The sequence below is a fragment of the Ursus maritimus genome, unplaced genomic scaffold, assembly GCF_017311325.1.
Source record: "Ursus maritimus isolate PB19 unplaced genomic scaffold, ASM1731132v1 scaffold_22, whole genome shotgun sequence".
Taxonomy (NCBI): domain Eukaryota; kingdom Metazoa; phylum Chordata; class Mammalia; order Carnivora; family Ursidae; genus Ursus; species Ursus maritimus.
Genome location: NW_024424675.1, coordinates 47,373,614 through 47,383,242, shown reverse-complemented (window position 1 = coordinate 47,383,242; position 9,629 = coordinate 47,373,614). Strand labels below are relative to the sequence as shown.

Here is a 9,629-nt window from a genome sequence, read left to right as displayed (position 1 = left end):
CTCGTGGCTCCTCCTCCCTCCAGCCCTGGCTCCCTGGGGTCTGGGTCCCTGTGGCCTTGGACCAAGACCAGATCCCTTCACTTGTCCCTGCCTCCCACGGGCTGGGCCCACCGCAGGGCTGATCCAGGCCTTGTGCCCAGGGCAGAGCCCCGCCTGCCCCACCCCTCCACACTGATTCTTCACTAAAACATCCCCTGGCTCTGTTCCAGCTGTCCTGAGTGTGACCACGGTCCTCCCCCTGCCCCCGGCCCTGGCCAGGACCGACCTCTCATGGGAGAGGCTCCCAGCCGAGGCCACCCTGGGCCTCCCCACTCAGAGCAGCATGGACTCCGCTGGCTGGGGAGGGAAGGTGCTTCTGAGTGAGGCAGCCGAGAAGGAGAAGGGGTCCAGGTCACGTCCTGCAGCCAGCCTCCCTCCCTAGGCTGACCGGGGAGCCCGGGCACTTTCCCACCACGTGGATCTCGCACAGGGATGCCTGGGGCTCTCCAACCTGCCCAGGGGAGGCGGGCAAGACCCTCGCACGGTGCCGTGGCAGGCTCCTGGGCACAGGGCACTCGCACGCCCCGCGGAACTCTACAGGGTTCCAGCACAGGAGGAGAGGCCTCCCCCGTCACACCCTCTAACTGTGGACTGTGTTGTGTTCAGCCCTGAGGAGGTGGTGGGAGGAGCCTCGCAGGGCAGGTGGTGCCTACCCTCGGGCCAGGAGGTCCAGGCAGGCCAGCGCTCCCCTCCAGGCCTCGCATTCCCTGAGGGTGAAGGAAGGGGCAAGCTGGGGTGGGGAGGGGGCCTAGCACCCCTACACGTCCCCCCGACACCCCTCCCTCGGATGCCCATGTGGCCCCATGAGCAGACAGGCAGGTGGTACACACCTGTGCATCACTCTGAGAGCCAGTGAGGCCAGCCCAGCTCAGGGCCTGCCTCCCCGCCCGGGGCAGGGACCACACCCCCCTCCCTGCTGGCCAGGCCACCGCCCCCACAACCTCTGTCCAAGACCCTCCAGCAGCACGTTTCTCTCTCACCTTTGGTCCCTGGAGGCCGACCTTCCCGGGGGCACCCTGCTGACCGGGATGGCCCTAGAAGGGAACAGAGATGGCTGGCCAGGCTGAGGCCAAGGTCTGAAGCAGAGGAGGAGGCCCGGTTCCCGAGACCCATGTCCCCAGCCAAGCCTTCCCCACCCATGTGCCCTGAGTGCGGTCTGATCCCACTACCTGCAAGCCCGGGAGCCCATGGTCCCCTTTCTCTCCTTTGACTCCTGGCGGACCCTGGAGAGGAAAGAGACTTGGTGGCTCATCTGTCCTAGAAGAAGGGGCAGGCAGCAGGGAGGAGGCGGAGGGGAAGCAGCACCTACCACGGGTCCCTGCACGGTTCGGCCCTGGGTCCCCGGAGACCCCTGCTGACCTCCGGGACCCTCGGGTCCCATCTGTCCAGGTGGCCCAGGCTCTCCCTGCAGACGCAGGCGGGGGAGGGACTGAGAAGGCCTGGGGGCCCCTCCTGCAGCCCCTCCCTCGATCCTGTCCTCAGTGGCCTTCCTGGCCCTCCAGCCGACTTTGGTACCCAGACCTGGGCTTGTGCACAGCCGTCTTCACCCTCACTGCCCACTCTGGGAGGGGTCCTGCTGCAACCCTCTCTACAGCCAGGAATGGACTGAGGCCACCACTCCAGGTCACAGAGCTCAGGAACCTGTTCTCCCTTCCCAACCCGGATGGGCCAGTCCCAGAGCTCTGAAGCCCAGGCGCCAGACTTGGCCCTCGCTGGAGCGTTCTCCCAAATCCTAAGGGAAAGGGTGCACCCACTCCTTCCACTGTTTGAGATTGAGGGGGGAAATGAGAGCATGTTTTCAAGTAATCTTGGTGAATTAAGCATATAAATACACCAAACTCCATAAAGAAAACTGCAGACGTTCTCATGTGTGAATATCAATGAGAAAATCCTCAGTAAGACATCGGCAGACAGAGCCCAGCAGCACATCGCATGGGTGGGAAGTACCCAGTTTATGCAAGAGCNNNCGGGGTCAGGAAGACACAGATCAGTCACCAAAGTAATAGCCCCAGGAAGAAAACGTGCTTGGCTGCGTCCATAGCAGCAGGTCTTACTTAATACCCACACTTGAGTTTTTAAATCTAATAAGAACACGTGGACGTGACAATCACACAACCAAATGCACTCGTCTCTGCTCCCACGCCGGCTCCGCACAAACGCTGGCGTGGCAAACGTGGTCACCACACACATACGTGGCTGACTTCCATAACGTGCAGAGTGCTCCCAGGAATCAGTAAGAAAAGCAACCCAGTGGAAAGGGTTCAAAGGACATTTGTCCAACGAGAAACCCCAGCAACCCCCAGAGTGTGTTGGACCTGCCTTAGGAGAACTGCCAGTGAAAACGGCGTCAACAGAGTTGACCTGTCAGAGTGCTCAAGGTCGGAGACGGGACGAGATTTGCGATTTCTGGGGTGGGGGGTGGGGAGCTGGCCCCTCCCTGGGGAGGGCACCTTGCTTCTAGTTGTGGGGCTCACTCCTGCATTCTTATGAAAGCTAGGGTCCAGCCCCACGGGACTCCCCACAACTCACCCTGGGCCCTGGGAAGCCCTGCTCTCCTGGGGCTCCGTTCCTTCCAGGGAGGCCCTGCAAGGGCACGGTCAGGGCTCAGCGCCGTCCACCCGAGGGCCCCACAGCATTGCCCTGGACTGCAGTCTCCAAGTTTAGGTGGAGAAGGGGAAGGGTCTTCCGGGGCGAGAGAATCCTAGCCCGTCCTTCCCTCCCACAGCCTCTGGGTAGAGCCGACTCCTGTTCTGGCAGGTCCTGGTTCAATTCCTGGCCCCTGTCTGGTGTGGACCACCGAGCACGGAGCCAGTGCCTGTTGACCGACGACACTCCCACCGCAGGACCCGCCCCATGGTGGGGGTCCAGGGCCTGGAGCACCGCCTCCCAGGGCCCTACAGCCAGACTACCCAGGACAGAGGCTGCCCACGTGGCTGTGACTCATGGCCAGGCCACGTCACACCCGCTGGCCACCATCAGCACAGTGCTGCACCCCCATGGGGAATTGGGGATGTGCTGGATCCTGCACCAGAGAGGAGTCGGCTCAGGGGAGGGCAGCTGGGGGGAGGGAGAGGCTTGCTGGGAGGGGTCGCATGAGGCTCTGGTGAGCCCTATCTTTGCGGCAGGCTGGGACAGCTGCTTGGTGCTGTGGCAGCGGGATGTTGCTGGGAGCCCCTTGCCACCCCAGGGAGGAGAGGATGGACTCACCGGAGGTCCTTGGGGCCCTGGTGGCCCAGGGGTCTGCGAGGAACAGGTGCAGGCAGAAGGGAAGGCAGGGCAGGTCTCTCCATCCTTCTAGGAGAAAGGAGACCCCACTCTTTAACTGGACCCCTAGCTGTTCTTGTCTGACCTAGAGCTCAGAGCAGCCACAGATACCTGGGTTCCAGGATGCCTGGGAGGCTGGGAATGAGGGACAGGGACCCCATCCTGGGTGCCACGCCCCCAGGCTGCCCTGCCCGGGCCATCGCCCAGTCCCTCCCAAGTCCCTAGCATGGCCAAGCCCAATGTGGGTACAGCATGAGGAACCCTGCCCACACCTGCCAGGTGCAGAGGCCACCTGGGTCTCTGGCAGTTCCTCTGGCTTTGCTGGTTGAGCCCCTTCCTGGCCCGGTGCATACACCCCAGCTGGGCCCACAAAAAAAGGACAGTGGCCACCCCCACAGCTGGGGACTCCCTGACACGCTGCCCAGAGGCCACATCCTCCAGGAAGCCTGTCCTGATCTCTCCCAGCACGGTGATGATGGACGTCCTGTCTACCCGCACACTCTGAGGCTCGGCAGGCGGCAGTCCACCTACCGCCGCGGGGAGTTCGCAGCACACGTCCTCCTCTGCCCAGGAGTCGCTGCACACGATCTGCAGTGTCTGGAGCTGGAACTGCGACGCGGGGCAGGGTCAGCCGGACAAGGTCGGGTGTGCGTGGCCCCCTCCGGCCCGGCCCGGCAGGACAAGGCCCGTGCTCACTGTGGCTGAGCTGCTCCGGGGGCCCCGGGCCTTGGCCAACCTCCCCAGCATCACGAAACCCGCGGCAGGTGGGCTGCCCGCCTCCCCAACGGGCCTCTCGGCCACCTTCTGGCAGTCCACGTAGAGCCTGACCTTGGAGCGGCCCACGGCCACGTGCACCTGCCGGAGACCAGCACAGGTTGCCCTGCATCCCAGACAGGGTGGGCATCCGCTTGTGCCCGCAAGGCCAGGACAGACAGTGGGGAGCTAGGGGCCCTCACCTGGGGTCAAGATCCTGACTCCACCCCAGGCCTCAAGGGACAGCTCCCTCACGGGGCCTCAGTTTCCCCTTTATAAAGCAGACCAAATCACACCTGTTGCAGATCCCTCCCAGGGATTTGTGGGACCCAGGAAGGGCTGGGTTGCTCTTTGAGCCAAATGAAGACATCTGTCACAGAGGGGACTGCGGGGCGGAGGCTCAGACAGCCCAAAGGAAGCTGGGGAGAGTGGGGGCGGGGCAGGGAGAGCCACTGTGTGTGACGGGCAGCCTGCCATTGGGAGGCAGGCACATCTTGTGGGTCCTGTTGGGGGGGACCTGCTCCAGAACTTGGGGAGTGGGGGCGCGTCTTGGGGGAGGTGCACGCCAGTCTTTGAGGAACCTTCCAGGACCTTGTGGAAGCTTCCAAAGAATATCCTCCTCACTTCAGGCAGGTCGAAAGTGACCTCTTGCAAGGTGGCCCTGGGGTCGTGGTTGAAGTAGGTCAGAGACTTCCTGCCAGCTGCAGGGGAGGGGTGAGGAGCACGTGAGACCTCCCAAGCAGAACGGGGCAGCCCCACGGGAGGGCAGCATGCGAATGCACCCCAAGCCTCAGGGGCCCAAGCGGTGGACGTGGCTCCTGCTGGGAGCTCCTGCCTCTCGCTGAGCGGGGGGGCCAGCACCCTCTGCCGGGGGCGTCCCCGGCCTGGCCTGGCCACAGACCTCCTCAGGACCCACAGACCCGGGCCCACCACCCTCCCTCCGGACTGACCGTCCAGCAGGACCCCCAGGACGGGCTGGAAGTCCTCGGCCGTCATCTGCCATAGCGCGAAGGTCTCGCGGGGAGTCTCGGGCAGCACGCGCAGCAGGAAGACCACCGTATGCTCGGGCGGGGGGGCGGCCAGCTGGAGGTCACTGTTGGAGCACAGGTGGGGGCAACTGCTGGGAGGAGGTGCAGTCCCTCCGTCCCCCAGACCCACGGGGCAGCAGCACGGGGGGCCACGACCAAGCTGGGCCTCTCCAGCCTCCATTCCCCAATGGTAACGTGGGGTATGTGAGGGACAGAAGCGCCCCCAGGCTGGCGGGGGTTCAACAAGACATGCTCTGTGGCCGGGACCGAAGGCCACCCCACCGCAGCCAGTGTTCACGACACTCCTGGACAGGGTCCTCCAAGCTCCCATTCTCCAGGGGCTCTGTGGGGGTGGACGGGGGCAGGTCACGGAGGCGTGGCAGGACGGTCTCTGGGCCTGTGTCCTGGGGTCAGGAGCCCACAGGCCCACAGGCAGCTCTGCCTTCGAGAGTTGTTCCCACTGACCCGAGTGTGTTGGAGTGCTCAGAGTGGGCAGGTGGGGGCGTCCATGCCAGTGCCCACTGGGGTGCGCTGAGGTGTGGGAACGGCAGGGAACAGGGTGCCAGGTCACCCAATAACATTGTTCCTAAAGGCCGACAGCCCCGCTCTCTGCCTTTCATTTACTCTTAGGATAACTGAGAGCCCAAAAGACCCAGCCCTGCCCACTCCTATGGTTCTCTAAGCCAACTGGCCCCAGGGCCTTGGCACAGGCTGCTCCTTCTTCCTCAGTGCCCTCTCCCTTTCCTATTGTCTCCCTGGTGGCTCTTACGTGCACTGACCCCATCACAGGGAGGGACCCCTTCTACTCTTAGCAGCCCAGAGCCCCACTTGTGGCAGCTATCACAGCGGGGGGGCACCTGTGCTGAGTGACCTCCCCTGTGGTGGGTGAGCCCATCTGGAGTGGGGGCCGCACCAGCAGAACCGTGAGCTCCAGAGGGTAGACAGCATGAGGGCCTGGGAGAGCCTGTCGCTTGCGGGAAAGGGACTAGGATGGCAGAGCAGCCATCCAGGGAGGGTAGACCTCGGGGCTCCAGACACTCAGAGCAGCCCGCCCCAATAAGGAACCCCAGATTCAAGCTGGGACGGGAGGAAGGGGCCACCGAGAAAGAGACCGGCTTCAGCCACCCACACGTGTGGGAGACTGTGGCCGCCTGCAAGAAACGTTAACAGGAGCAGGTCGGGGTGGGCAGGAGGAAGAGGACGGGGGAGGAAGCCACAAGTTCAGATGGGAGGATGGCGGTGGGCAGAGCGGCACCTGCCGTAGCCACGCCCGCCACGCCCCTGCAGGGGAGAAAGTCCTGAGTCCTAGCAGCATGCGGGGAGTGCTGTGCAATGATCTGCTTCATTATTTTCAAACTTCCAGCGCATCTGACCGCGCTGATAACATACAACACCCTAACTTAAGGAGGGTTATCGCAGTTCCCGTTCGAGTCAAGATCTCCCCACAAACAAGGTCTGGTGGTCGTGAGCTGTCAGAAGCCACACAGCCTCGCTCGCAATTGGTCTCAGAGCGCCCACGTGCTTGCGGATTTGCCTGACCCACGCGCACCCAGGATGTGGGACTTCTCAGGGCACACAAGCTTCTGTGTGGAAGTCTGCAAGTCTGATCAGTGCTGGGGCCACGCGGGAAAAGGACCTGCACGTGGCCTCATTCCACCCACATGAGATTCATTCATCTGTAAAACCCCACCTGCCCAGGGGAGTCACCTGGTCGGCTCTGGGGGGCTTGCACCCACCACAGCCTCCCCAGGGAGATCGGGGGGCATCACAGGGAGGAAATGGCCACCCCCTCCCCTGCAGCTACCCCCTCTGGGGCCCCAGGCCACCCCCGGCCCCCCACCTGGCCCGGCGGGTCAGCTGAGCATCCTTGAAGAGCGTGAAGGTCCTGGCACAGCCAAACGCCGAGTGCTCCATGGCAACACCACGGATGGAAGCGTACTCCTTCTCCACCAGGCCGAAGGCCGCCATGAGGTCAAAGCCTGGGGGTCATGGCAACAAGGAAGGGGTGCTCAGAGACTCGAGGTGAGGGAGGGAGGGGCAGGAGCACAGAGAAGACACTAGGAGTCAGCTGAGAGCGGACGGGAGCAGCACAGGACACGCACAGAAGGGGGGATGGTGACCGTGAAGACCACGGACGGATGCCCACTCGGAGCCTGCAGGGGGGTGGGAGTCAGACGCCCAGGGGCCTCCCACAATGCCACACATGCAACCCCACACCCCGTAGCAGCAAGGGTGCCCAGCAGCTGGTCTCACCACCCACCCTGACTCCGCGGGCTCAAGGGTTAGGGTGCAAAGTGAATGTGATCTTACTTCACTGGGTGCTCAGCATGGCCATGGGCCTGGGGCAGGAGCAGGGGCACATGGGAGAAGCCTCACCGCCCCACCAGTGGCCCCGCACTGCCCTGCTCCGGGCAGATCTCCCACTCACATGTCAGCCCCGTCACCGTGTGACCCCTAGCCTTGACATCTCACCCAGCTCCCAGTTAGCAGAGAGCCAGCGGGAGGCCTGCAGGACCCAGGGCCCTGGCCTTGCCTCTGCGGCACCACGTCCCAGCTGTGACCTCGACAGTGACGCGAGAATAAAGGCCCTGGCCAGCCTCATGGGGACCTCCCTGTGAAGGTAAGAGTCCTGCCCAATCACCTCTAATGACCCCGTGGCCCTGGTGCGCTGTCACTGCCCCTTCATGGAGGGCGGGGGTCCCAGGCCGCCTTTCCCAGGAGGACACGACAGGAGGAGGAGGAGGGACAGGTGGGGGATGGGGAGGGAGCTAGCTGTCACATGGGGGGCCTACCTGGGAGGGGGCCATCGGGGCTGAGGGCGGGGCAGGCTGCTGGGAGGCAAAGGGAGTCAGGGTCAGTGGCGAGGCATCTCGCCCCCACCTGGGGCCCCTCGTGGCCAGGTGCCCTGCCCTCAAGTCCACGGTATATTGGAGCCACATCCTCGTCCACACATGCTTGCTGGTCTCCAGGCCTGTGGCTCCCACACCTCGGGGACAGGACGGGGAAGGGACGAGGGGTGTGTCCTGTTCCCCCGGGGACCGCACTTCCACCCCCTGGAAGACAGTGCCTGGCCAGGGGTGCTCCCACTGGGTGCTGCTCCCCAACACAGCACTGGCCACCCAATGTGCCCCAGGTGGCAGGGCCAGAGAGATGCCTGGCTGTGGGGACACGCCGACCTGGGGCATGCACTGACCTGGCCTGGCCGTGCAGTTTTACTCCACGGCCAGGTGCACAGGACGTGCTCTGAAGTTGTCCATGGACTGGTAAAGGCCCCACGGAGAAGGGAGGCCCCCATCCCCAGAGGCACTCAAGCCCAAACTAGATGACCCCGTGGAGGGACACCGAGGGAAGCTGGAATGGCCGAGCTGAATGGCCTCTAAGCGTCTGTGATTTTCCAAGAAAACCAGCATACAGCAACAAACCAGAAGCGGCGTGATCCTCTCTGCTGGGTCCTGGCCTGTGGGTGGCAGTCCCCCAGGGACCACTGATGCCCTGACCATGAACTTGGTGCATCAAGAGAGGCCAGCCTGGGCCTCCATAAGTAGTCTCCCTGTGGCCCTCGCCTGCCCTGTCTGTGATCTGCATTCGGCTGGCTGGAGACTCCCGCCAGGCTGGACATCTGCCCTGACCTCCTGGACACAGATGTAGGAGAATTATGAGCCCACCCCACAGCTCTAAGCACCTGCAGGCAAGGGTCCATCCAGGAGCCTCCAGCCGCACCAACCTGCACCCGTTTTATTGGAGTGATACGGTCCTAACCCTTGGGTTAGCGGTTGCACTGCACACTGGGGACGGTTTCAGTGAAAACCTCAACCTCTCTTCTGCTAGCTCTGCAGTGCTGGGCCAAGTGCAGAGCACGACAGGCAGCACGCCCTGCTGGCAGGACCCCGGCTAAGTGGGCCCCCAGGTTCTAGGCTTCCGTGTACCTGGCTGGGTCTGGGGTCTGGTTGGGGCCTGTCTGGCTGTGAGGGTCTGGGGTCTGGCTGGGGTCTGGCTGGCTGTGAGGGGCTGGGGTCTGGCTGGGGTCTGGAGTCTGGCTGGGTGTGAGGGTCTGGGGTCTGGCTGGCTGTGAGGGTCTGGGGTCTGGGTGGGTGTGAGGGCCTGGGGTCTGGCTGGGCCTGAGGGCCTGCCTGGGGTCTGGGGTCTGGCTGGCTGTGAGGGTCTGGTGTCTGGCTGGCTGTGAGGGGCTGGGGTCTGGCTGGCTGTGAGGGTCTGGGGTCTGGCTGGCTGTGAGGGGCTGGGGTCTGGCTGGGGTCTGGGGTCTGGCTGGGCGTGAGGGTCTGGGATCTGGCTGAGGTCTGGGGTCTGGCTGGGGCCTGAGGGTCTGGCTGGGGCCTGGCTGGGCTCTGGGGTCTGGTTGGGTGTGAGGGTCTGAGGTCTGGAGCCTGGCTGGGTCTGGGGTCTTGATGCCCACTCACCCGTCCGGCCTATGGCAGACACTGCCATACTCTCCCCTGCTCCGTAGACTGCTGAGACCAGGACCCTGTATTTGGTGGCTGCCAGCAGGTCAGGCAGTGTCACGTGGCTCCTGGGTCCTAGCCCAGA

At 63.9% G+C, this 9,629-nt stretch overlaps 1 protein-coding gene across 1 annotated transcript in view; it reads right to left on the bottom strand.

The window, feature by feature from the left end:
- Positions 1 to 9,629, bottom strand: part of COL20A1 (collagen type XX alpha 1 chain) — a 27,255-nt gene that overhangs the window by 3,195 nt on the left and 14,431 nt on the right. The window contains exons 18-29 of the mRNA XM_040637877.1: positions 9,503 to 9,609; positions 7,877 to 7,912; positions 6,925 to 7,063; positions 5,007 to 5,149; positions 4,648 to 4,757; positions 4,000 to 4,158; positions 3,835 to 3,912; positions 3,247 to 3,333; positions 2,569 to 2,622; positions 1,209 to 1,262; positions 1,020 to 1,073; positions 693 to 746 (exon numbers count right to left, since the gene is read on the bottom strand). Coding sequence (XP_040493811.1) covers positions 693 to 746; positions 1,020 to 1,073; positions 1,209 to 1,262; positions 2,569 to 2,622; positions 3,247 to 3,333; positions 3,835 to 3,912; positions 4,000 to 4,158; positions 4,648 to 4,757; positions 5,007 to 5,149; positions 6,925 to 7,063; positions 7,877 to 7,912; positions 9,503 to 9,609 — 1,075 coding nt within the window. The remainder of the gene's footprint in view (positions 1 to 692; positions 747 to 1,019; positions 1,074 to 1,208; positions 1,263 to 2,568; positions 2,623 to 3,246; positions 3,334 to 3,834; positions 3,913 to 3,999; positions 4,159 to 4,647; positions 4,758 to 5,006; positions 5,150 to 6,924; positions 7,064 to 7,876; positions 7,913 to 9,502; positions 9,610 to 9,629) is intronic.